Genomic DNA, 27,862 nt, shown 5'->3' with positions numbered 1-27,862 from the left:
AATCTAATTCTCTTTTGAATACCATGATTGAATCTGCCTCCACCACACTCTGGCATATATATTTCTGATCCTGACCATTCGCTGTTGCCTTTACTTCCTTTGCCAATTACCTGAAATTTGTGCTCGTTCTCAACTATTATATGTTCCCATTGGGGGGGTGGGGGGAGCGGAGCGGAGTCCAGAACTAGGGGTCATAATTTGAGGATAAGGGGTAAACCTTTTAGAATTGAGGTGACAAATTTCTTCACCCAGAGGGTAGTGAATGTATGGAATTCACTGTCACAGAATGTAGTTGAGGCCAAAACGCTGTGCGATTTCAAGAATAAATTAGATATAGCTCTTGGGGCTAAAGGGATCAAGGGATTAGGGGAATCAGGATATTGAATTCGATGATCAAAATGAATGGCGGAGCCGACTTGAAGGCCGAATGGCCTATTCCCACTTCTAGTTTCTACGTTTCTGTGTTTCTAATTCAGCCGGAATTAAATCTCGCTAATGAGATTACAATGTATTCAAATGTTTCAAATCAGTTTTCCGCCCTTTCTGGCAGAGAGGGCGGCACGGTAGCACAGTGGTTAGCACTGCTGCTTCACAGCTCCAGGGTCCCGGGTTCGATTCCCGGCTCGGGTCACTGTCTGTGTGGAGTTTGCACATTCTCCTCGTGTCTGCGTGGGTTTCCTCCGGGTGCTCCGGTTTCCTCCCACAGTCCAAAGATGTGTGGGTTAGGTTGATTGGCCAGGTTAAAAATTGCCCCTTAGAGTCCTAAGATGTGTAGGTGAGAGGGATTAGCGGGTAAATATGTGGGGATAGGGCCTGGGTGGGATTGTGGTCGGTGCAGACTCGATGGGCCGAATGGCCTCCTTCTGCACTGTAGTGTTTCTATGATTTCTAGATTCTGATCACGCCAGTGAGAAAGGCCCGGGAGATTATAATCTGAGTTTGCGCCAGCACAAATCCTGTTTCTGGCCTCTGTGGCTTATGGAGCAGGAAAATCGTCCCCTATACTTATGAAGATACTTAACTAAAGCATTAATTAAATAATGCAGACAAAATGCTTCAATTCTTTTCCTCGTTTACAAGAGATTACTCCTTAGATAGTTTTCCAAGAATTGTGTTCCTTGTATGCTGAACAAACCACAGATATTTAGTTAACTAGATGAAAAATATTTTTAATTGCAATACCGAACGACATAAAACATTAGAGAAATTTGCATTTATATAACTTTTATAGCAGATAGGAAACAAATTAATTTGTTCCAGGACACCTCAATATCGGGCATTTCCAGTGGACGACTGCAACAAAACTAGTGCTTATTTTCCATTTTAGTTCTGCAGATCAGTTCTACAATTCATCTTTTCAATTTTGCCAATGTATTTTCCATTTTCCTGCATTGGACATGCAAGAGGTGATGAGTTATGAATTCATTAGTAAGGGATGTGCAAGGAGACAGACAATTACACCAAAATGAAATGGAGACCATATGAGTAGCGAATTAGGTTCATGAGGGAATTTGGTGTATGGGGAAAAGAGATGCGGTATACATAGGAATTATTCCAAGTTAAATTTAATTAATTAATAAGTAACAATGGCAGGACAGGTCTTATGTTACAGTTGTGGAATATAGGAGCTTTTGGACACCAAGGCAATCCATCACAAACACGCCTGCTGAAAATGTAAGCACCTAGGGAAATTCCAGATCGGGATTATTGATTTAGAAGCCAAACTGAAGACAACATAAGAGAGCAGAAATACCTGGACACTTTATTCCAGAAGATGGTCAAACCTCTTACAATAAGGGGCATCTGTTTTCATCAGCAGTGAGGGACAGGAAGATGTGACTGTGAGTAAGACAAGGGACCAAGCAGATAATAGTGGAGAAGCCTCCGAGATATCGCAATTGTTTGAGGTGCTCACAATCTGTGTAGATGAAAGTGAGGTCTACAAAGTGGATGAACAGGCTGGCCATGGCATAATGGTCCAACAAATCATTCAAGGGGAGTATTGAAAAGGAATGTAGTGGTGGTAGGGGACAGTATCATGAGGAAGATTGACACTGTTCTCTGCAGCAAAGAACAAGAGTCCAGAAGTCTGTGTTGCCTGCCCAGTGTCAAGGGTTCGGGACATCTGCTCAGAGCTGAGAAGAACTTACAATGGGAGGGGGAGGATCCAGCCATCGTGGCCTATGGAGGTACCAACAACGACGAATTAAAGTGATGAATGCGTGGCTCAAAGACTGGTGTAGAAGTTACTGGTTTATGGGCCACTGACACCAGAACTGGGGAAAATGGGGGCTGTACCATTGGGATGGGCTATACCTGAAATATGCTGGAACCAGAGCTCTTTGCAAATTACATAACTAGGGGAAAAGAGAGAGGGCTTTAAATCAAACAGGGTGGGTTTGGGGGGGGGGGAGAACAAAGGTCCTGTAGGGTAGATGTAGTAAATCCAGGGGTACATTCAAGGCAGGAGACCATAAAAGTAATATGGAAAATGAGGATTATAAAATAGCAGAAAAGAACAGCAAGCGATATAGTTCTCCAGAATGGAAGTGGGGAGTTAAAACCATACGATAAGGAAATGGCAGATGGAACGAGCAAATATTTTGCTTCCATCTTCACGAAGGAGGATACCAAAACATTCCAGTAATAGCTGTAAATCAAGAGATAGAAGGGAGTGGGGAATTTGGTGAACGTACAATCACTAGGGAAGCAGTACTAAGCAAACTGATGGAGCTGTGAGCTGACAAGTCTCGGGTCCTGATGGACTTCATCCTCTGGTTTTAAAAGAGGTGGCTGGCTAATGAGGCAGTTTGTGTTAATTTTCCAAAATTTGCTAGATTATGGAAAGGTTCCATCAGACTGGAAAGTAGCAAGTCTAACCCTTCTATTCAAGATGGAAGACAGAAAGCAGAAAACTTTATATTAGCTTGAATCTGTTGTGGGGAAGGTGTTAGAGTCTATCATTAAGAACATAAGAACTAGAAGCAGGAGTAGGCCATCTGGCCCCTCAAGCCTGCTCCGCCATTCAATATGATCATGGCTGATCTTTTTGTGGGATCAGCCCCACTTATCTGTCCGCTCGTCATAACCCTCGATTTCTTTACCGATCAAACCCTTATCTATCCTTGCCTTAAAAACACTTGATGAGGCAGCCTCAACTGCTTCACTGGACAGGGAATTCCACAGATTCACAACTCTTTGGGTGAAGAAGTTTTTCCTCAACTCATTTCCCCCCACTCTTTGCTTTCTGTTAGTTAACCAATCCGCTACCCGTAACACCGTACATCTTTATCTTATGCAGTAGTCTTTGGTGTGGAATCTTGACAAATGCCTTCTGGAAATCCAGATACACCACATCCACAGGTTCCCCCATTGTCCACCGCGCACGTAATGTCCTCAAAGAATTCCACCAAATTAGTCAAACATGACCTGCCCTTCATGAACCCATGGCCTCTTTCTGTACTGTAGGTTTCTATGATTCTATGATAACTGTCTAAATGCTTTTTAAAAGACAAAATTGTACCCGCCTCTACTACTACCTCTGGCAGCTCGTTCCAGATACTCACCACCTTCTGAATGGAAAAATTGCCCCTCTGGACCCTTTTGTATCTCTCCCCTCTCACCTTAAACCTATGCCCTCTAGTTTTAGACTCCCCTACCTTTGGGAAAAGATATTGACTATCTACCTTGTCTATGCCCCTCATTACTTTATAGACCTCTATAAGGTCACCCCTCAGCCTCCTACGCTCCAGGGAAAAAAGTCCCAGTCTATCCAGCCCCTCATAACTCAAACCATCAAGTCCCGGTAGCATCCTACTAAATCTAGTTGTAAGGAGAATGCAAAGAGACTTCAAGGGATTTGGTCAGGCTACATAAGTGGGCAAGAACATGGCAAAAGGAATACAATGTGAAAAAATGGGTAATCAGAAATGCAGAGTATTTTTAAAATAGTGACAGATTGGGAAGTGTTGATGTCCAAAGGTGTCCTTGTTCATGTGTCACTGGAAGCAGGCGCAAAAAGCAATTAGGAAGGCAAATGGTATGTTGCCTTTATTACAAGAGGATTTGAGTACAGGAGTAATGATATCTTCCAGCAATTGTATTGAGCCTTGGCGAGACTGCACCAGTTGTATTGCATAAAGTTTTGGTGTCCTTACTTCTGGAAGGATGTACTTGTCACAAGCGGGAATGCAACAAATGTTCACCAGACTGATTCCTGGAATGGCAGGATTGTCCTGTGAGAAGAGATTGAGAAGACAGAGTCTGTATCCTCTAGACTTTAAATGAGAGGCAATCCCATTGAAACAAACAGAATTCTTACAGGGATCAACAAGGTAGATGCAGGAAGGATGTTTCCCCAGACAGGGGGTCGAGAGCCAGAGGGCACAGCCTCAGAATAAAGGGTAGGGCATTTGGACTGAAAAGAAGAATGTTTTCACTCAGGATGTTACGTTACATCTTTAGAAATCTTTACTCCAAAGGGCTGTGGAGGCTCAGTCATTCAGTATGTTCAAGATAGAAATTTCTAGATGGTAAAGACATCAAGGGATATAGGGACAGTGTAGTAAAATGGTTTTTGAAACACAAACTAATTGAATGGGGGAGCAGGCTCAAAGAATCAAATAGCCTACTTCTGTTCCTATATCTTATGTATTGGATAGGTTGTTTGCACTTAAAAGCTGCTAAGCCAACAGGACCGGATAAGTTGCATCCAAAATTATGGAAGGAAGTACTGGTGGAAATTGTGGAGGCTCTGGCCATAATTTTTCAATCTTACTTCAAAAAAGTGCAAGGTGCTAGAGGACTGGAGAAATGCAAATGTTACGTTCAAAAATGGGTCCAAGGATAAGCCCAGCAATTACATTTGAAGCTTGGTGGTGGGAAGCTTTTAATGATTTGAGACAAAAATAATAGTTACTTTGGAAAATGCAGGTTTATTAAGGAAAACCAACCAACTTCCATGGGTTTTTTGATGAGCTAACAGAGAGGGTTGATGAGGATCGTGATATTGATGTGCTGTACAAGACTTCCAAAAACCTTTTGATAAAAAGTGCCACGTGCAACGACTTGTGAGCAAGGTTTGAGCTCATGGAATAAGCAGCATGGATATGAGATTGGCTGAGTGACAGGAAAGACAGATTTTCAAACTGGAGGGAGGCTTATAATAGAGATACCCAAGGGTCAGTGTTTGGACACTAGCTTTTTCTGATATACATTAATGATGGTGTACTGGGTGCAATTTGAAAATTTGTAGACAACACAAAACTTCAAAGTACTGTGAATTGTGAGGAGCAGAACTTCAAAAGGAGATAGATGTAGCATGAGAGGTTAATTCTAACTGTGTAGCATACTAAATCATATACCGGGTACATCATCAAAGGTGATGCAACATCACATGATTTGTTCTCTCTTCCAATCTCTTCCAAGATGCAGCCAGCACCAAAAGATATTTCTCAATAAAGGTCCTGTTCTGCATGCCTCACTATGCTGCGTAAATATTCTGTATTGGTCTAACAATACCGCAAATATTATAAGAGATTATATCTTTGGCAGCATGGGTGGACAAGTAGCAGATTAAATTTAATGCAGAGTCATGCGAAGGAAGAACATGGAGAAACAATATCACAAACGGTACAATTCTCAAGGGCATGCAAGAGCAGAGGGAACTGGTGATATTTGTGCACAAATAATTGAAGGTAGAAGGGTAGATTGAAAGAGCAATTGATAAAGTGTATGGCATCCTGGGTGTTATAATTAGGTAAGAAGTTTAACAACACCAGGTTAAAGTCCAACAGGTTTATTTGGTAGCAAAAGCCACACAAGCTTTCGGAGCTGTAAGCCCCTTCTTCAGGTGAGTGGGAATTCTGTTCACAAACAGAGCATATAAAGACACAAACTCAATTTACATGAATAATGGTTGGAATGCGAATACTTACAACTAATCAAGTCTTTAAGAAACAAAACGGCATGAGTGGAGAGAGCATCAAGACAGGCTAAAAAGATGTGTATTGTCTCCAGACAAGACAGCCAGTGAAACTCTGTGGGGGTTACTGATAGCCAAGTTCCGCACACACGAGGACGGCCTCAACCGGGATATTGGGTTCATGTCCCACTATTTGTAACCCCCACAGAGTTTCATTGTCTGGAGACAATACACATCTTTTTAGCCTGTCTTGATGCTCTCTCCACTCGTGCTGTTTTGTTTCTTAAAGACTTGATTAGTTGTAAGTATTCGCATTCCAACCATTATTCATGTAAATTGAGTTTGTGTCTTTATATGCTCTGTTTGTGAACAGAATTCCCACTCACCTGAAGAAGGGGCTTGCAGCTCCGAAAGCTTGTGTGGCTTTTGCTACCAAATAAACCTGTTGGACTTTAACCTGGTGTTGTTAAACTTCTTACTGTGTTTACCCCAGTCCAACGCCGGCATCTCCACATCATGTTATAATTAGGGACAGAGTACAAAAGCAAGTAAGTTGTGATAAATCTGTGTAAAATACTGGATCGGCCTCAATTGGAATACTGTGTTTAGTTCTGGGCACCATAATTTAGGAAAGATACAAAAACATTAGAGAGGGTGCAGAAAAGATTCGTGAGATTAGTTCCAGTGGTGAGACACTTCAGTTACAGATAGATTGGAGAAACTGGGACTCTTCTCCTTGGAGAAGAGAAAGTTGAGTGGAGATTTGAAAGATTGGCGTCAAGAGTAGATAGAGAGGAACTATGGAAGGATTGAGAACCAACTACCAGAAGGATGTGGAGGCTTTGGAGAGGGTACAAATAGGATTTACCAGGATGTTGCCTGGCATGGAGGGCATTAGCTATGAGGAGACGTTGAAGAAATATGAAGACATTAGACAGCAAATTAGAGGAGTAAATTGGAAGGCGGTATTCTCGGGGAAATGTACTGAAGAGAGGTGCCAGTTTTTCAAGGAATGTCTGTCTAGAGTTCTATAGGACAACGTTCCGAGCAGACAGGGAGGTGTTGGTCGGTTAAAGGAACCGTGGTGCACGAAAGCTGTGCGGGACCTAGTCGAGAAGAAAAGGAAAGCGTACAAAAGGCTCAGAGAGCTTGGCGAAGATAGGGATTTAGAAGAGTATACGGTTTGTAGGAAGGGACTAAGAAAGGAAATTAGGAGAGCCAGAAGGGGTCACGAGAAGGCCCTGGCAGGTAGGATTAAGGAGAACCCTAAGGCGTTCTATAAATATGTGAAGAGTAAAAGGATCAGACGTGACGGAATAGGGCCTATAAAAGGTGAAGGCGGGAAAATCTGTACGGAACCAGTAGAAATGGCAGAGGTGCTCAATGAGTATTTTGCCTCGGTTTTCACAGAGGAGAAGGACCTGGGTGGATGTACTGCGGGCGTGCGGTGGACTGAAAGGATTGAGTATATGGACTTTAAGAAAGAGGTTGTGCTGGAATCTTTGAATGGCATCAAGATAGATAAGTCGCCAGGTCCGGATGGGATGTACCTCAGGTTACTGTGGGAGGCGAGGGAAGTGATTGCAGAGCCTCTGGCGATGATCTTTGCGTTGTCGATGGAGACGGGAGAGGTGCCGGAGGATTGGAGGATTGCGGATGTGGTTCCTATTTTCAAGAAGGGGAATAGAGATAGCCCAGGTAATTACCGACCGGTGAGTCGGTAACCTCAGTGGTTGGTAAACTGATGGAGAAGATCCTGAGGGACAGGATATATGAGCATTTAGAGAGGTTTAGTATGCTCAAGAATACTCAGCATGGCTTTGTCAAGGGCAGATCGTGCCTTACGAGCCTGGTGGAGTTCTTCGAAAATGTGACTAAACACATTGACGAAGGGAAGGCGGTAGATGTGGTTTATATGGATTTTAGCAAGGCGTTCGATAAGGTCCCCCATGCAAGGCTTCTAGAAAAAGTGAGAGGGCATGGGATCCAAGGGGCTGCTGCCCGGTGGATCCAGAACTGGCTTGCCCAAAGGAGGCAGAGGGTGGGTATAGATGGGTCTTTTTCTAAATGGAGGTTGGTCACCAGTGGTGTGCCCCAGGGATCTGTTCTGGGACCCTTGCTATTTGTCATTTTCAGAAATGACCTGGATGAGGAAGCGGAGGGATGGGTTGGTAAGTTTACCGACGACAGGAAGGTTGGTGGGGTTGTGGATAGTCTGGAGGGATGTCAGAAGTTACAGAGGGACATAGATAGGATGCAAGACTGGGCGGAGAAGTGGCAGATGGACTTCAACCCAGATAAATGCGTCGTGGTCCATTTTGGTAGTTCAAATGGGATGAAGGAGTACAATATAAAGGAAAAGACTCTTAGTACTGTAGAGGATCAGAAGGACCTTGGGGTCCGGGTCCATAGGACCCTGAAATCGGCCCCGGAGGTGGAGGAGGTGGTTAAGAAGGCATATGGTGTGCTGGCCTTTATCAATCGAGGGATTGAGTTTAGGAGTCCGGGGACAATGATGCAGCTATATAAGACACTTGTCAGACCCCCACTTGGAGTACTGTGCTCAGTTCTGGTCGCCTCACTATAGGAAGGATGTGGAAAAGATTGAAAGGGTGCAGAGGAGATTTACAAGGATGTTGCCTGGATTGAGTTGCCTGGATAGGCTGAGGGAGCTCGGTCTTTTCTCCTTGGAGAGACGAAGGATGAGAGGAGACCTAATAGAGGTGTATAAGATGTTGAGAGGCATAGATCGGGTGGACTCTCAGAGGCTTTTTCCCAGGGTGGAAATGTCTGCTACGAGAGGACACAGGTTTAAGGTGCTGGGGGGTAGGTACAGGGGAGATGTTAGGGGTAAGTTTTTCACACAGAGGGTGGTGGGCGAGTGGAATCGGCTGCCGTCAGTGGTGGTGGAGGCGAACTCAATAGGGTCTTTTAAGAGACTCCTGGATGAGTACATGGAGCGTAATAGGATGGAGGGTTATAGGTAGGTCTAGAAGGTAGGGATGTGTTCGGCACAACTTATGTGCCGAAGGGCCTGTTTGTGCTGTAGTTTTTCTATGTTCTAAACTTGGTTTGTTCTCATTGGAACGACGGAGGTTGAGGGGCGACCTGAGGGAAGTCTACAAGATTATGAGGGGCATGGACAGAGTTGATAGTCAGAAGCTTTTTCCCAGGGTGAAAAAGTCAATTACTAGGGGGCATGGGTTTACGGTGTGAGGGGCAAGGTTTAAAGGAGACAACAAGGCAAGTTTTTTACACAGAGGGTGGTGGGTGTCTGGAACTCGCTGCCGGGGGAGGTAGTGGAAGCAGATACGATAGTGACTTTTAAGGGGCGTCTTGACAAATGCATGAATAGGATGGGAATAGAGAGATACGGTCCCCGGAAGGGTAGGGGGTTTTAGTTAAGTCGGGTAGAATGGTCGGTGGAGGCTTGGAGGGCCGAAGGACCTGTAATTTTCTTTGTTCTTTATTATTGCTACCAAAGTGGATAACCTCACATTTATCCACACTATGCTCCATCACTCTTCCAAATCATTTAAGATAATATGTGAAAAGTTGGGGTCCTAGCACAGATCCCCGTGGAACCCCACTAGTCACTAACTGCCAATCAGAAAAAGACCCATTTATGCCAACTCTCTGCTTCCTATCTGCTAACCAGCTTATTATCCATCCATTATCCCTTACCACTCTTGCGCCAAACAGGAATAAACAGCTTTTGGAGATCACCTATTTGTTCTTTAAATGCCTGCCATTGCCTGTCCACTGCTTTCCCTTTCAGTAATGTTTCCTGGTCCATCATAGCCAATTCATGCCTCATATCATCATAGATCAGAATTGATTCTTCCCTCCCACCAGCGGGATGTCAAATGGGCGCCAATTACTACTGGTCCTTAAAAACTCAGAGAGGGTTGAAGGAGGTGAGTACTGCACTCTAGGGTGCACAGCAGCTGCTGGCCAGATGCCGGGGGGGTGGGGGGGGGGGGGGGGGGGGGGTTTGGAGAGCTCGGGCTGGGCTGGTGTGTATCAGGTTGGGAGCTCCTCTGTGATGGGGGTCATAGTGGATCTGTGCAGCCTTGAAGCCTGCCTTCTTTCAGGTTTAACACTCTATAACAGCACATTTGCAGCCCGTCTGTCCTAAAATACTCTCACAGGACAGAGCCACTCTGCAGCTTTTCACTTGTAGAAGCATTTTACACCCCTTGAAGTTTCAGATGGCTTTGTGGTTTCACTCTTGCTATCTGTCTGTTCTGATCCCATTGTTGGTGTTTGTTTAAAGTTCATTTCTCACCCCTTGAAGTTTCAACAGGGTTTTATTTGATTTATTGTTGTCGCATGTATTGGTATACAGTGAAAAGTAGTGTTTCTTGCACACTATACAGACAAAGCATACCGTTCAAAGAGAAGAAAAGGCTTCTCATGTTGAAGTCTGCCTGCATTAAATCATTTGTCGTTTGTTTATATTTGATTTCATACCGCATTAACTTTTACGAACTTCTGTGGTCTGTCCGAGGTGATGCGCCCGAATTAAATCCTTAGTCAAGGCAAAATACTGCGGATGTTGGAATCTGAAAAAAAAACAGAATGATGGAAAAACTCAACAGGTCTGACAGCATCTGTGAAGAGAGTCAGGATGACCTTTCATCGTTGGCTCTATTCTCTCCACAGATGCTGTCAGACCTGCTGCATTTTTCCAGCATTTTATGTTTTTGTTTTAAGTCCTTAGTAGTTTGTTTGTGCTTGATTTCACACCCCATTAACTTTTATGAGTCGGTGTAGTTTAGCAAGCTGTTGTCTGTTTCATAAGACCTATTGAGATTGTTTATTTACACATCATTAACTCTCAAGAGCTTCCTCTATTCCACACCTGGCCTCAACGCTTTTTCAGTAACTTTTTTTCCAATCTCAATTATGACAGAACTCTGATTTGCTTGATCGTTTTTTTTCCCATCCAAGCAGCTGGTTGAAGTCATTTTTTCAATGACTTTTTTTTCAATGTAAGAAGTCTCACAACACCAGGTTAAAATTCAACGGGTTTATTTGGTAGCAAAAGCCACTAGCTTTCGGAGCGCTGCTCCTTCATCAGGTGAGTGGGATTTCAGTTCACAAATAGGGCATATAAAGACACAAACTCAATTTACAAAATAATGGTTGGAATGCGAGTCTTTATAGGTAATCAAGTCTTAAAAGTACAGACAATGTGAGTGGAGAGAGGGTTAAGCATAGGTTAAAGAGATGTGTATTGTCTCCAGCCAGGACAGTTAGTGAGATTTTGCAAGCCCAAACAAGTCGTGGGGGTTACAGATAGTGTGACATGAACCCAAGATCCCGGTTGAGGCCGTCCTCATGTGTGTGGAACTTGGCTATCAGTCTCTGCTCAGCGACTCTGCGTTGTCGTGTGTCGTGAAGGCCGTCTTGGAGAACGCTTACCCGAAGATTAGAGGCCGAATGCCGTGACCGCTGAAGTGTTCCCCAACAGGAAGAGAACACTCTTGCCTGGTGATTGTCGAGCGGTGTTCATTCCTCCGTTGTCGTAGTGTCTGCATGGTCTCCCCAATGTACCATGCCTCGGGACATCCTTTCCTGCAGCATATCAGGTAGACAACATTGGCCGAGTTGCAAGTGTATGTACCGTGTACCTGGTGGATGGTTTTCTCACGTGAGATGATGGCATCTGTGTCGATGATCCGGCACGTCTTGCAGAGGTTGCTGCGGCAGGTTGTGTGGTGTCGTGGTCACTTCTCCTGAAGGCTGGGTAGTTTGCTGCGGACAATGGTCTGTTTGAGATTGTGCGGTTGTTTGAAGGCAAGAAGTGGGGGTGTGGGGATGGCCTTGGCGAGATGTTTGTCTTCATCAATGACATGTTGAAGGCTTCGGAGAAGATGATGTAGCTTCTAAATCCATGTATATGACATCAACTGCCCTACCTTCATCAGCACACTTAGTTACCTCCCCTTCATGAATCCGTGCTGACTATCCCGGATTAATCCGCATCTTTCTAAATGGTCGTAAATCCCATCCCTAAGGATCTTTTCCATCAATTTACCAACCACCGAAGTAAGACTAACCGGTCTATAATTACCAGGGTCATTTCTATTCCCTTTCTTAAACAGAGGAACAACATTCGCCACTCTCCAGTCCTCTGGCACCATCCCCGTGGACAGTGAGGACCCAAAGATCAAAGCCAAAGGCTCTGCAATCTCATCCCTTGCCTCCCAGAGAATCCTAGGATATATTTCATCAGGCCCAGGGGACTTATCGACCTTCAATGTATTCAAAACTGCCAGGACATCCTCCCTCCGAACATCTATTTCCTCCAGCCTATTAGCCTGTAACACCTTCTCTTCCTCAAAAACATGGCCCCTCTCCTTGGTGAACACTGAAGAAAAGTATTCATTCATCACCTCGCCTATCTCTACTGACTCCATACACAAGTTCCCACTACTGTCCTTGACCGGCCCTAACCTTACCCTGGTCATTCTTTTATTCCTCACATAAGAGTAAAAAGCCTTGGGGTTTTCCTTGATCCGACCCGCCAAGGACTTCTCATGTCCCCTCCTAGCTCTCCTAAGCCCCTTTTTCAACTCATTCCTTGCTAACTTGTAACCCTCAATCGAGCCATCTGAAGCTTGTTTCCTCATCCCTACATAAGCTTCCCTCTTCCTTTTCACAAGACATTCCACCTCTTTCATGAACCATGGTTCCCTCACTCGGCCAGTTCCTCCCTGCCTGACAGGGACATACCTATCAAGGACACACAGTATTTGTTCCTTGAAAAAGTTCCACTTTTCATTAGTGCCTTTCCCTGACAGTTTCTGTTCCCATCTTATGCCCCCTAATTCTTGCCTAATCGCATCATAATTACCTCTCCCCCAATTGTAAACCTTGCCCTGTCGTACGGCCCTATCCCTCTCCATTGCAATAACAAAAGACACCGAATTGTGGTCACTATCTCCAAAGTGCTCTCCCACAACCAAATCTAACACTTGGCCCGGTTCATTTCCCAGTACCAAATCCAATGTGGCCTCACCTCTTGTCGGCCTATCCACATATTGTGTCAGGAAACCCTCCTGCACACACTGCACAAAAACTGCCCCATCCGAACTATTTGACCTACAAAGGTTCCAATCAATATTTGGAAAGTTAAAGTCCCCCATGACAACTACCCTGTGACCCTAACACATATCCATAATCTGCTTAGCAATTTCTTCCTCCCCATCTCTTATTACTATTTGGGGGTCTATAGTAAACTCCTAACAACGTGACCGCTCCTTTCCTATTTCTAACTTCAGCCCATATTACCTCAGTGTGCTCTCTAGTATCTAGTGTATAGCATCGGTTGAAGGTCCTGTGCATTGCAGAGGTCTTGTTCGAACCTGTGCATGTAGATGTTGGCATATTGAGGTGCGAATTTGGTCCCCATGACTGTTCCGTGTGTCTGGATGAAGAACTGGTCGTTGAGGGTTAAGACATTGTGGTCTAGGATGAAGCGGATGAGCTGTAAAATTGCATCTGGAGATTGGCAGTTGTCGGCGTTGAGTACTGAGGCAGTTGCAGCAATGTCATCGTCGTGGGGGATGCTGGTGTCGAGTGCCGAGACATCCATTGTGACGAGGAGTGCTCCTGGTTCATCTGCTCCATGTGTGCTGAGTTTCTGTAGGACGTCCGTAGTGTCGTGACAGAAGCTGGGGGTTCTTTGTACAATGGGTTTCAGGATGCCCTCGACGTAGCCGAAGAGGTTCTCGCACAGGGTCCCATTGTCCGATACGATGGGACGGCCGGGTGTGTTTGCCTTGTGTATCTTTGGGAGGCAGTAGAGATCTCCAACGCGGGGAGTACATGGGATGAGAGCACGGAGGGTGCTCTGAAGTTCCAGATCAAATGTCTTGATCAGCCTGTTGAGTTGACGGGTGTGTTCTTTGGTTAGATCTGCGGGTAACTGTCTGTAGTGTTCCTCGTTGTTCAGTTGTCAGTACACTTCTTTGCAGTAATCCGTTCTGTTCAGTATGACGATGGCCCCTCCTTTGTCTGCTGGTTTGATGACAATGTTGCAGTTGGTCTTGAGAGCGCGGATGGCGTTGCGTTGTGCTTGGGTGATGTTCGGGGCTGACTTGTGATTGCGGCTGATGAATTTGGTGTTGACGCACCTCCTGATGGCTTGGGCATACATGTCAAGTCGAGGGCAGCGGCCTTCCGGAGGAGTCCAATTTGACTCTTTCCTCTTCGGTTGCTGCACTGCGGATCTCTCTGTCGGCTGTTCTGGTTCATTGGCTGTCTCATTGTGTTCGCTGTTGGCCTCTTGGGGTTTGTGGAAGAACCCCCGCAGCTTCATTCGCCTGATGAATTCCTCTGTGTCTGCTGCGAGACTGATGGGGTCTATTTTGGTGGTGGGGCAGAAATTGAGCCCTCGGCTGAGAACTTCGATTTCATCTGGTTGAAGTATGTAGTCCGATAAGTTGACAGTGGACTTCCCTGCAGTGGTACTGTTTCCTACTGTGGTACCGGGAGAGGCTTGGTTGCTGCTGGTGGTGATGCCGAGTTTCTCAAGTTTCCTGTTCTTGTTGTGCATGTAGAGGGCGTAGTTCATTTGACTCGTCTGCTTGGCAGAATTTTGCAGCTGGTCTGCGTCCTGAGCGCAAGTTGAGAATATGGACTCTATCTTGGTTTCCGCTGTGGCGTTTGCTGTAGAGCTGGTGTATGAGTTGGTTGAGGAGTCAGAGAGGTGCGATGGCAAAGTCTCTCAGCGTAGTCTGTGTTATAGGTTGACCTGAGCGGGTTCGTTTTTTTTCAATCTCAGTTATGACAGAGCTCTGTGGCTTGCATGAAAGATGTTTTAAAAATTCAAGCAGCTGGCTTCACTGAGACACTAGAGTGCAAGGGTTTTTGAATGTTAACCTACTCACAGCCACTGTTGAACTTTCAGGGTGAGCACCAGAGAGTTGAACAGAATTGTGCAGACTATGGCTGTCAATGACCTGGGGGATTGGGGCTCCTGATTTGAGTAGAAGGTAGTAATAAGACTGTAGGTTGTCATCCTCGGGTTGGCTGCATGTCACCCAGAGAGAGAAGGAGAAAGTGGGACAGTAATATTCGAAAGGGTGGGGTGCAATATGGAATGTGCGTTTGGGGTTTAAGCCATAGGTCATGCAGTGAGTGCCCAGGTGTATTCAGTATGAAGACATGAGAGCAATAAGATCGCGTGTGGGGTGTCCAATCCTGAGCATCCATGGTGCCTATTGGTGTGGCTCTTCTTTGCCTCAGAGTACTTGTGCCTTCTTACATTTCTGCGAGTTATGCTCGTTCAACCGATTGGTCATCATGATTTATCCTTCGTCAGTCTCAGCTGACCTCATTCTACAAATCTGATTCCAGGGATGAAGGTTGAGTGCCAGGCTTCAGGAGGGATAGACTAGCGCCTCACAGAAATGACTACCCGTTTGCACAGGATGGAGGATCTAGGAGCCCTCATGGTTCATATGGGCCACAACACATGATGGACTTTATTGCTACTGATGTGAAGGAAGGGAACAACCAGATGGGAGTCTGTTGGCAAGGATGTAGGGGCATGGACAGTGACCGTTGCCTTTGACGCAATGATGTGTTAAGGGCAGCAGCTAATAGAGATGGCAATGACTTAACTGTCTCTGTCTCTGTCTGTCTCTCTTTCTCTCCCTCCTCCCATTCCTCCCTGATTATTGAGTTGATTTGAGATGGAGCCAGTGGAGCTGACATCCATCCTGATTACTAGTCTGGAGGCGGACAGATGTCATAGACTCTGACCAGGCTAATCCAGGTTGCAGCCTGCACCAGAACAATAGGGGGCTGCTGGTCAGGCTCAGCTCCCAGCCACCCATCAGGCTGAGGAGGAGGACAGAAGACAGTGGAGGAGACCCCAGGTATACAGGATATGCTTGTCCTTCAATGAGTTGTTGAACAGCATGTGCCACTGAAAACTCCAAATGACCAAGTAGACAGTGCGGTCCTTGAGGATCTGGCACCTCTTGTAGGAGGAGGACACCCATTCCTGGTGGCCCTGAAATGGTCAAGGCAGCAGAAACGCATCTTCAGCAGCACTGAACCATTATGAGGCTCACATTGCCACCTCGACAGTAATTGAATGATGCATAGGGCTGCTGAAGATTCATTTCTGTTCCAGCAGTGCTCTTCAACGCAGCCCCAGAGGGTTCCCAAATTGTTGTAGTCTGCTTTGCCCTCCACAACCTGGCGCAGCAGCGGGGTGACACTCTGGAACGTACTGCTTGCTCTGATGAGGAGGACCAGCAGAGAGTGGAACACAAGCTTGAGGAGGACCCAGAGGATTGAGGACAGATGGTGGCCAAAGTGCGACTGGCCAAGAGGATCAGCATCCGGATTCGTGGATTAGTAGGCCTTCTGTCTGGCAGCTCCATAACACCTCTCCGCCTCTGAAGGTCTCTTTGACATATCACCATGGTGATGAGCCTAGGTTGGCAGTATCAGTGAGTCACTTGTCAAGACAGGAGGGTGATGATGATGCTGTGAGGAAAGCTATACTGTTCCCCTCGGGTTCTGCTTATGCCTGACTCCTGTCTGTGCCAACTGCACACTAGCTTTTGGACTCATGTCTGGGTAAATGTAGGGGTCTTTGTCCCACTGCTCCGGGGGGGGGGAAGGGGGCTAAGTTAAAGGTTCAGTGAGTGATGAGGCAGTCATTCAAAGATGTCTGTCATTGTGGGTCTCATGGAGTCCACATTATCACCGCTCTTACTAATGGTGTCCGACTTCACCCATACCCACTCTGTGCTCCTACCATTTCTTAATTTTGCCTGGCCTACTGCTTCATCTAGGTGTCTCCCCAGGATGCACGCCAGAAGTGAATTGGCTTGCTGCCTTCCACTCCCTGTAGCCTGGGATCCCTTTGGCGGACATCCTTTGGTGGGCCTGGACCTGGAGGCTCCTGGCCGATTTGCAGATGGCCCTGGTATTGCTGTGTCAGCCTGTTTTTCCCATTGCCCCTGAGATACGCCGGTGTCAGGAAGTGGGGAGTCAGAAGAACTGTAGAGTGTCAGTCTTTTCGGTAGAAGGCCTTGGGATGAGCTCCAGCGCTTCCTCCTCCCTTGGGGTGCTCCTTGGCCCCTGTGCTACTCCATGGGACAGAGTGGAGTGATCTCCAGAAGTCTCAGCTTCACCTAGTGCTGCCGGTCCTGGAGACCCGATATTGTCTGCACCGTGGTGTCCGAACCCTCAGCAATGCTTCTGTGTCTGGACCATGCTCCTCTGTGACTGGGCCATCTCTGAAGGCCCTCAGCCATGGTCGTAAGAACCTGCTCCATGCCTGAACTTCACCACTCATGGGTCATATATTTTGCCCCAGGCTTTCCACTTGGACACCACCCTTGAGTATTGGGTGCTATGCAACGCCAGCAGCATCTCCTGCGACTGAAGTCTTTGGGACTCCTCCAATCGGCCTTCCAGTTGCAGGAATGTCGCTGACAAACGCTCCTGGATTTCCCAACTCTGCCTTTGTGGGTGGGGTGGGGTGGTGGTGATGGTGGCAGGGGTCGCTGTCCTTGGATCTAGCAGATGTGACTGTCCAATCCAAGGACATTCCTGTCTACCTGTGTGATGCTCTCACCAGATAGTGACACAGAAACCTGATTGCTAAGATTGCCCATCGAGGTGTGTCTCTCTGAGATGGTGGATGATGCAGGTAAGAGATGTGATGTCTCTTTGGTGTTTTCCTCCGAGGTGCTGACAAGGATTCCTGTGCCACTGGATAGCCTGGCCTCGTCAGCTGGTGATCTTGCAAGACAAGGGACGTGGGTTCAGTAAATGGGAAGGACAAGAGCCTGGGCAATAAACAACTCAATTGAAGGTGTAGTGGATCCTCACTTCTCTGGTGCAGGCAACATCTCTGTCAGTGGTGACTCGTTCCTGGCCCTCCACTGTGATCTCCATTGCTCTTTCCTCATAAGGGGTGAGAAGTCTTAACTTGGGCACCCCCCACTATCTTTTCCCTCTCCCTTTCGTTATGGGCTGTCTTCTCGTGCTGGGACACAGAGAGGACATTAAGAGCCGGGTAGACGGTCTATAGCGAGTAGCATATGTGAGCACTACGCCTAGGCAGAAAGGGGTTGCGATGAGGAATGCTGGGGAGGCTTTGAGGAAGATGCTAGGAGGTTGGGTGTTGGGGAGGCCTGCGAGGTGGCAGAGAGTGGATTAATAGTGACATTCTGACTGCAGCTGCCACCGTCTCCCAGGCGGAATTGATTACGTTACTTTGGGGTCTCCTTCCAACACCGGTAAATGGTAGCCTGCCTCCTCCACCATGTCCAGAAGTCTGGTTAGGTCCTGTTCCAAGAAACGTGGTGTAGGTCTCCTTGCAACCATCCTCCTAGTTTGATTGCGAATGCTGATAGACCATTTAAATGCAGCTCTTCTTGATTTCAGTCCTCCGCTGAATCCTGGATTGAATGAATCAGATGCTTGGGGACTCTGGCTCGGTGTGTTTCATCATAGAATCATAAAATCCTACAGTCCCCTCCTACAGGAGGCCATTTGGCCCATCGAGTCTGCACCTACCACAATCCCACCCAGGCCCTATCCCCATAACCCCATGCATTTACCCTAGCTAGTCCCCTGACACTAAGGAGCAGTTTAACATGGCCAATCCACCTAATAAGGAGTCTAACAACAGCAGGTTAAAGTCTAACAGGTTTATTTGGTAGCAAACGCCACTAGCTTTCGGAGCGCTGCTCCTTCGTCAGGTGAGTGGGAGTTCTGTTCACAAACAGGGCATATAAAGACACAAACTCAATTTACAAAATAATGGTTGGAATGCGAGTCTTTACAGCTAATCAAGTCTTAAAGGTACAGACAATGTGAGTGGAGAGAGCATTAGTACAGGTTAAAGAGATGTGTATTGTCTCCAGACAGGACAGCCAGTGAGACTTTGCAAGTCCAGGCAAGTTGTGGGAGTTACAGATTGTGTGACATGAACCCAAGATCCCGGTTGAGGCTGTCCTCGTGTGCGGAACTTGGCTATCAGTTTCTGCTCAGCGACTCTGCGCTGTCGTGTGTTGTGAAGGCCGCCATGGAGAATGCTTACCCGAATATTAGAGGCCAAATGCCCGTGACCGCTGAAGTGCTCCCCAACAGGAACAGAACAGTCTTGCCTGGTGATTGTCGAGCGGTGTTCATTCATCCGTTGTTGTAGCGTCTGCATGGTTTCCCCAATGTACCATGCCTCGGGACATCCTTTCCTGCAGCGTATCAGGTCGACAATGTTGGCCGAGTTGCAAGAGTATGTACCGTGTACCTGGTGGATGGTGTTCTCACGTGAGATGATGGCATCCGTGTCGATGAACCGGCACGTCTTGCAGCGGTTGCTGTGGCAATCCACCTAACCCACACATCTTTGGATCGTGGGAGGAAACCGGAACATCCAGAGGAAACCCACGCTGACACGGGGAGAATGTGCAAGCTCCTCACAGACAGTGACCCGAGCTGGAAATCGAACCGCGTCCCTGGCGCTGTAAGGCAGCAGTGTTAACCTCTGTGCCGCCGTCATGTGGGGGATCATTCATTGTACTAAATGTGGGTAGATCGTGATTGGGATCATGCTATGCGAATTGGTGGGAATTGCACTGGTTTTCATGCCTTTGTCATTTTTTGGGAAAATTCTGCCCAAAGGACATAAAACTTAACCTATTTGAGTATGTTAAAGTTTGCTTTGATGCTTGTGCTCTCCCTCACTTCTCCCATTTGGGGATCCTTCTGAAACTCTTGTGCTTCCTTGATTAAGAAGGTGATCAGACTGATAACCTAATCCATGACTGGGAGGTGGAATGTGTGAGAGATTGATCTTGGTTTACTGGTCTGCTGACTTATTTTGCTTTCTTTCCTTCTCTTGGAGAATTTGCTTTCTGAGGACCTCTCTACCTCTGCCTCTACCTATAAACAGCGTAATGTGGAGAACTTATTGGCTGGAATTTTACCATCTTGCCCACCATGGGAATCGGAGCGGGTGAGGGGCAAACCATGGGCGAAATTTTACGGCTTTGGGACGAGTGAGGCTGTAAAATCCTGCCCAGTCTCTAACTCAGTAGTCAAGCATATTGGTGTACATTGTGCTCTGGCTCTGGTATGTAGTTTAACAGTTTATTTACATAGTCCTGGAGAATGGGCAATTATTTGGTTATATTAAATATTTAGTCAGGAATAATGGAAAACCTGACAGCAACTTGAGAATATGTTTTGATCAAGGACTTTTAATATGGACTGCTATTGTTCACTTCGTTAGAACCATAGAATCCCTAGAGTGCAGATGGAAGCCATTCGGAACATTGAGTCTGCATCATTTGTCCGACAGAGCATCTTATCCAGGACTAACCCCCGCCCTATTCCCATAACCCTGTGCATTGCCATGGCTAGTCCCTTAACCTACACATCTTGGGGCATTAAAGGGGTAGCATGCCACAGTGGTTAGCGCTGCTGCCTCACAGTGCCAGGGATCCAGGTTCAATTCCAGCCTCGGTCACTGTCTATGTGGAGTTTGCACTTTCTCTCTCTGTCTGCATGGGTTTCCTCCGGGTGTGCGGGTTAGGTGGTTTGGCCATGCGAAATTGACCGTAGTGTCAGGGGGATTAGCAGGGTAAATGTGTGGGGTTACCGAAGAAGGGCCTGGTTGGGATTGTAGTTGGTATAGACTCGATGGACCGAATGGCCTCCTTCTGTACTGTAGGGATTCTATGATTCAATTTAGCATGGCCATCTCACCTATCCTCCGCACATCTTTGGACTGTGGGGATGAAACCAGAGGCCCTGGAGAAAACCCACGCAGACACATAATCATCCAAACTCCACACAGACGGTCACTCAAGGCCGGAATCAAACCAAGGTCCCTGGTGCAGTGAGGCAGCAGTGCCAACCACTGTGCTACCATGCCGCCCCATAATCCGCTTTGTCATTCACAATGAAGATAGCAATTGAATGTTTGAATTTTGAATTTATACGTGTTTTCTACATGCAAGGTCTGTTGGATCAATACTGTTTCAGTAAAACTTTCTGCCTGTCTTTCCTTTTTTCACTTTCTCATTTTGAATTGTTCGTCACTGTTTTCTGTTTAAATTATCGTATCTTTTTCTATTTGGCTTTCTTACTTTACCTTTAGTTTCACATGGTTATTTCTCCTATTTTTTTCATGCGCCTCCAATAGTATGTTTGTGATAAAGTGAAAAATTAAGATTTAAATTTGTCATTGGTAAGGAATGAACAATAAGGAAGAATAATCAACTTAAAGGAAGGTGCAAAATCCTCGGGGAAAACCACAAAGAGGTCAGCTCACCCATCTCATCTACTGTCAGAGCAATTCAGCTAATCCCACTCCCACATCTTTACCACACTCCAATCCCACTGTCAGCCCTGCAAATTGTTTCTCTTTAAATAATTATCCAATTACCTAACAGGCTACAAGATGAAGACGAATAGAATCGCAACAATGCATCCCTCCCTGATGAGCTCAACGCATTCTGTGCTCATTTTGAGCTGGGGGTTAGCAAGAGGTCGTCATCCGCCCCGACAGCCTCGGTCGAACTGGTATCCGAGGTCACCATTGCAGACGTCAGATTGGTTTTCTTAAAAGTTTACCCACGGAAAGCGATTGGCCCAGATGGTACCCGGACGAGCACTCAGATCCTGCGCGGACCAGCTGGCGGAGATATTCGCAGACATCCTTAACACCTCCTTACACCAATCTGAGGTCCCTACCTGCTTTAAGAAGACCACCATCATCCCTGTACCAAAGAAAAGACAGGCAGCATGCCTTAATGACTACCGCCTGGTCCTTCTGATATCCATTGTTATAGAACATAGAACATAGAACATTACAGCGCAGAACAGGCCCTTCGGCCCACGATGTTGCACCGACCAGTTAAAAAAAAAAACTGTGACCCTCCAACTTAAACCAATTTCTTTTCGTCCATGAACCTATCTACGGATCTCTTAAACGTGCTTCAAAAGGTTAATCATGGCACACATCAATTCCAGTCGTCCAGATTGCCTGGCCCACTACAACTTGCCAACACTGCAACAGGTCCACAGCAGATGCCATCTCCCTGGCCCTACACTGCACCAGGAACACCTGGATACAAGGACACCTGTCAGACTTCTAATTATTGACTACAGCGCAGCCTCCAACACCATAATCCCAAAAAACTTATCACCAAACTCCATGGCCTAGGGCTCTGACCCTCCCTCTGCGACTAGACCCTCAACTTCCTAACCCATAGACTGCAATCAGTAAATATAAATAATGACACCTCCATGATTATCCTCAAAACTGGTGCCTTGCAAGGCAGTGTCCTCAGCCCCTTACTATATTCTTTATACACTTATGACTGTGGCCAAATTGTGCTCCAACTCTTTTTTAAAAATTCGTTCATGGGATGTGGGCATCACTGGCTGGACCAGCATTTTTTGCCCATCCCTGAGGGAAACCCCAAGAATCAACCACATTGAGGGTCTGGAGTCACATGTAGGCCAGTCCAGGTAAGGACAACATATTTCCTTCCCTAAAGGACATTACTGAACCAGATGGGTTTTTACGACAATTGGCAATGGTTTCGTAATCATCATTAGACTTTTAATTGAGTTCAAATTTCACCATCTGCCATGGTGGGATTCGAATCCAGGTCCCCAGAGCATTACCCTTGGCCTCTCGATTACTAATCCAGCGAGAATACCACTAAGCCATTGCCTCCCCAAAGTTTGCTGATGACATCGCAGTAGTGGGTTGGATCTCAAACAACGATGAGACGGAGTACAGAATCTGGTGAAATGGAGTGATTACAATAATCTCCCTCAATGCCAATAAAACGAAGGAGCTAGTCATCGACTTCAAGAAGTATAGTGGAGGACATGCCCCTGACTACATCAATGGTTGTGAAGTGGAGATGATTGAGAGCTTCAAGTTTCTAGGTGTTCAGATCACCAACAATTTGTCTTGGACCCCCCGCAGACGCTATAGTTAAGAAAGGTCACCAACACCACCTTTCTCAGAAGGCTAAGGAGATTCAACATGTCCATTATCGTTCTCAGCAGATGCACTATAGAAAGCATCCTTTCCGGGTGTATCACAGCTTGGTATGGCTCCTGCTCTGACCAAGACCACAAGAAACTACAAAGGGTTGTGATCATAGCCCAGTCCATCATACAAACCAGCTTCCATCCATTGACTCTGTCTACACTTTCCGCTGCCTCAGGAAAGCAGCCAGCATAATCAAAGACCCCACACACCTCGGATATATGCTCTTTCTCCATCGGGAAAATAGTACATAAGTCTGAAAACACGTACCAAAAGATTCAAGAACAGCTTTGTTCCTATCATATACTAAGTTGATCTTTTTCTTCACCCTACCTATAACTGCAACGCTATATTTTACAACCTATCCTTTTCCCCGATGTATTTCATGAATGATATGTTTTGCCTGTATAGCGAGCAAGAAAAAGTGCTTTTCACTGTATCCTAATACATGAGGTTCACGAAAGAGGTGGAATGTCTTGTGAAAAGGAAGAGGGAAGCTTATGTAGGGATGAGGAAACAGGTTCAGATGGCTCGATTGAGGGTTACAAGTTAGCAAGGAATGAGCTGAAAAAGGGGCTTAGGAGAGCTAGGAGGGGACATGAGAAGTCCTTGGCGGGTCAGATCAAGGAAAACCCCAAGGCTTTTTACTCTTATGTGAGGAATAAAAGAATGACCAGGGTGAGGTTAGGGCCGGTCAAGGACAGTAGTGGGAACTTGTGTATGGAGTCAGTAGAGATAGGCGAGGTGACGAATGAATACTTTTCTTCAGTGTTCACCAAGGAGAGGGGCCATGTTTTTGAGGAAGAGAAGGTGTTACAGGCTAATAGGCTGGAGGAAATAGATGTTCGGAGGGAGGATGTCCTGGCAGTTTTGAATAAACTGAAGGTCGATAAGTCCCCTGGGCCTGATGAAATGTATCCTAGGATTCTTTGGGAGGCAAGGGATGAGATTGCAGAGCCTTTGGCTTTGATCTTTGGGTCCTCGCTGTCCACGGGGATGATGCCAGAGGACTGGAGAATGGCGAATGTTGTTTTTCTGTTTAAGAAAGGGAATAGAAATGACCCTGGTAATTATAGACCGGTTAGTCTTGCTTCGGTGGTTGGTAAATTGATGGAAAAGGTCCTTAGAGATGGGATTTACGACCATTTAGAAAGATGCGGATTAATCCGGGATAGTCAGCACGGATTCGTGAAGGGCAAGTCATGCCTCACAAATTGGATAGAATTTTTTGAGGAGGTAACTAAGTGTGTTGATGAAGGCAGGGCAGTTGATGTCATATACATGGATTTTAGTAAGTCGTTTGATAAGGTCCCCCATGGTCGGCTTATGATGAAAGTGAGGAGGTGTGGGATAGAGGGAAAGTAGGCCGATTGGATAGGTAACTGGCTGTCTGACCGAAGACAGAGGGTGGTGGTCGATGGAAAATTTTCGGATTGGAGGCAGGTTGCTAGCGGAGTGCCGCAGGGATCAGTGCTTGGTCCTCTGCTCTTTGTGATTTTTATTAATGATTTAGAGGAGGGGGCTGAAGGGTGGATCAGTAAATTTGCTGATGACACCAAGATTGGTGGAGTAGTGGATGAGGTGGAGGGCTGTTGTAGGCTGCAAAGAGACATAGATAGGATGCAAAGCTGGGCTGAAAGATGACAAATGGAGTTTAACCCTGATAAATGTGAGGTGATTCATTTTGGTAGGACTAATTTAAATGTGGATTACAGGGTCAAAGGTAGGGTTCTGAAGACTGGAGGAACAGAGAGATCTTGGTGTTCATATCCACAGATCTCTAAAGGTTGCCAGTCAAGTGGATAGAGCTGTGAAGAAGGCCTATAGTGTGTTAGCTTTTATTAACAGGGGGTTGGAGTTTAAGAGCCGTGGGGTTATGCTGCAACTGTACAGGACCTTGGTGAGACCACATTTGGAATATTGTGTGCAGTTCTGGTCACCTCATTATAAGAAGGATGTGGAAGCGCTGGAAAGAGTGCAGAGGAGATTTACCAGGATGCTGCCTGGTTTGGAGGGTAGGTCTTATGAGGAAAGGTTGAGGGAGCTAGGGCTGTTCTCTCTGGAGCGGAGGAGGCTGAGGGGAGACTTAATAGAGGTTTATAAAATGATGAAGGGGATAGATAGAGTGAACGTTCAAAGACTATTTCCTCGGGTGGATGGAGCTATTACAAGGGGGCATAACTATAGGGTTCGTGGTGGGAGATACAGGAAGGATATCAGAGGTAGGTTCTTTACGCAGAGAGTGGTTGGGGTGTGGAATGGACTGCCTGCAGTGATAGTGGAGTCAGACACTTTAGGAACATTTAAGCGGTTATTGGATAGGCATATGGAGCACACCAGGATGATAGGGAGTGGGATAGCTTGATCTTGGTTTCAGATAAAGCTCGGCACAACATCGTGGGCCGAAGGGCCTGTTCTGTGCTGTACTGTTCTATGTTCTGTATGTGACAATAAATCAAATCAAATTAATTCATTTTCCCTTTTGAAAGCCACAATTGAATCTGCCAGGTTGCTTACAAGTAAATGTGAAGTTTCGGGGTATTGTTGATGAGACTTTTCTTTTGTATGGTATTTTTTCCTTTGTCCTTTTCTTGAATCACTGGTTCAACTTGAGAGCAGGGATCTCATCCACAAGACTCATTCAACATTGCTTTGAAATTGACCTTTGAATATATTAAATTGGTCTTTGTGTATCTATTATGTGAAATGCCTGTGGACTGCCTATGGCTCTGGTAGAGTTTAATATCAGCTATTCTGATAGCTAAGAAATGAAAACATGGATAAAGCAAATCAGTGTTTTATTAAGGGGAATATATCAAATTACCATTCATGTTCTGAAAATTGTTTACATTTATGATTGATTCATGATATAAATATGTTTTTTTTTAGCTGAGCCACTGACTTTTCCGTCTGGAACTGGCAAATCATTTATCATGGGTCCTGATGATGTGTTGGAAAGTGTTTTGGGCCTTGGTGACCTTGCAGACTTGACGGTAGCAAATGATGCAGACTTCAGTTATGATGTAAGTATGATTAATGTAACCTAAATAGATTCTGATTTTGCATTCTTTGTATTTAAGCAGCCATAAATGTTTTGCACAGATCTTATCCTGGGGAAAAAATAAGGTAAGAAGTTTAACAACACCAGGTTAAAGTCCAACAGGTTTATTTGGTAGCAAAAGCCACACAAGCTTTCGAGGCTCTGAGCCCCTTCTTCAGGTGAGTGGGAATTCTGTTCACAAACAGAACTTATAAAGACACAGACTCAATTTACATGAATAATGGTTGGAATGCGAATACTTACAACTAATCCAGTCTTTAAGAAACAAAACAATGGGAGTGGAGAGAGCATCAAGACAGGCTAAAAAGATGTGTATTGTCTCCAGACAAGACAGCCAGTGAAACTCTGCAGGTCCACGCAACTGTGGGAGTTACAGATAGTGTGACATAAACCCAATATCCCGGTTGAGGCCGTCCTTGTGTGTGCGGAACTTGGCTATCAGTTTCTGCTCAGCGACTCTGCGCTGTCGTGTGTCGCGAAGGCCGCCTTGGAGAACGCTTACCCGAATATCAGAGGCCGAATGCCCGTGACCGCTGAAGTGCTCCCCAACAGGAAGAGAACAGTCTTGCCTGGTGATTGTCGAGCGGTGTTTGTCGCGACACGACGGACTTCCTACAGAAACTCGGCACACATGGAGCAGTTGAACCAGGAGCGCTCCTCGTCACAATGGATGTCTCAGCACTCTACACCAGCATCCCCCATGACGATGGCATTGCTGCAACGGCCTCAGTGCTCAGCGCCAACAACTGCCAGTTTCCAGATGCAATTTTACATCTCATCCGCTTCATCCTGGACCACAATATCTTCACCTTCAACAACCAGTTCTTCATCCAGACACACGGAACAGCCATGGGGACCAAATTTGCACCTCAATATGCCAACATCTTCATGCACAGGTTCGAACAAGACTTCTTCACCGCACGGGACCTTCAACCGATGCTATACACTAGATACATCGATGACATTTTCTTCCTTTGGACTCATGGTGAACAATCACTGAAACAACTCTATGATGACGTCAACAAGTTCCATCCCACCATCAGGCTCACCATAGACTACTCTCCGGAATCGGTTGCATTCTTGGACACGCGCATCTCCATTAAGGACGGTCACCTCAGCACCTCACTGTACCGCAAGCCCACGGATAACCTCACGATGCTCCACTTCTCCAGCTTCCACCCTAAACACGTTAAAGAAGCCATCCCCTACGGACAAGCCCTCCGTATACACAGGATCTGCTCGGATGAGGAGGATCGCAACAGACACCTCCAGATGCTGAAAGATGCCCTCATAAGAACAGGATATGGCGCTCGACTCATTGATCAACAGTTCCAACGCGCCACAGCGAAAAACCGCACCGACCTCCTCAGAAGACAAACACGGGACACAGTGGACAGAGTACCCTTCGTTGTCCAGTACTTCCCCGGAGCGGAGAAGCTACGGCATCTCCTCCGGAGCCTTCAACATGTCATTGATGAAGACGAACATCTCGCCAAGGCCATCCCCACACCCCCACTTCTTGCCTTCAAACAACCGCACAACCTCAAACAGACCATTGTCCGCAGCAAACTACCCAGCCTTCAGGAGAACAGTGACCAAGACACCACACAACCCTGCCACAGCAACCTCTGCAAGACGTGCCGGATCATCGACACAGATGCCATCATCTCACGTGAGAACACCATCCACCAGGTACACGGTACATACTCTTGCAACTCGGCCAACGTTGTCTACCTGATACGCTGCAAGAAAGGATGTCCCGAGGCATGGTACATTGGGGAAACTATGCAGACGCTGCGACAACGGATGAATGAACACC

At 46.3% G+C, this 27,862-nt stretch overlaps 1 protein-coding gene across 3 annotated transcripts in view; it reads left to right on the top strand.

Annotated features, from left to right (window-relative positions):
* The window catches only part of strn3 (striatin, calmodulin binding protein 3), a 342,931-nt gene that overhangs the window by 208,173 nt on the left and 106,896 nt on the right, over positions 1 to 27,862 (top strand). For all 3 annotated transcript variants that reach the window (XM_078233702.1, XM_078233700.1, XM_078233699.1), the window contains one exon: positions 25,872 to 26,005. In XM_078233702.1, coding sequence (XP_078089828.1) covers positions 25,872 to 26,005 — 134 coding nt within the window. The remainder of the gene's footprint in view (positions 1 to 25,871; positions 26,006 to 27,862) is intronic.

The sequence above is a fragment of the Mustelus asterias genome, chromosome 18, assembly GCF_964213995.1.
Source record: "Mustelus asterias chromosome 18, sMusAst1.hap1.1, whole genome shotgun sequence".
Lineage (NCBI taxonomy): Eukaryota > Metazoa > Chordata > Chondrichthyes > Carcharhiniformes > Triakidae > Mustelus > Mustelus asterias.
The sequence above is the reverse complement of the archived record's forward strand: the minus strand, read 5'-3'. Positions and strand labels throughout refer to the sequence as shown.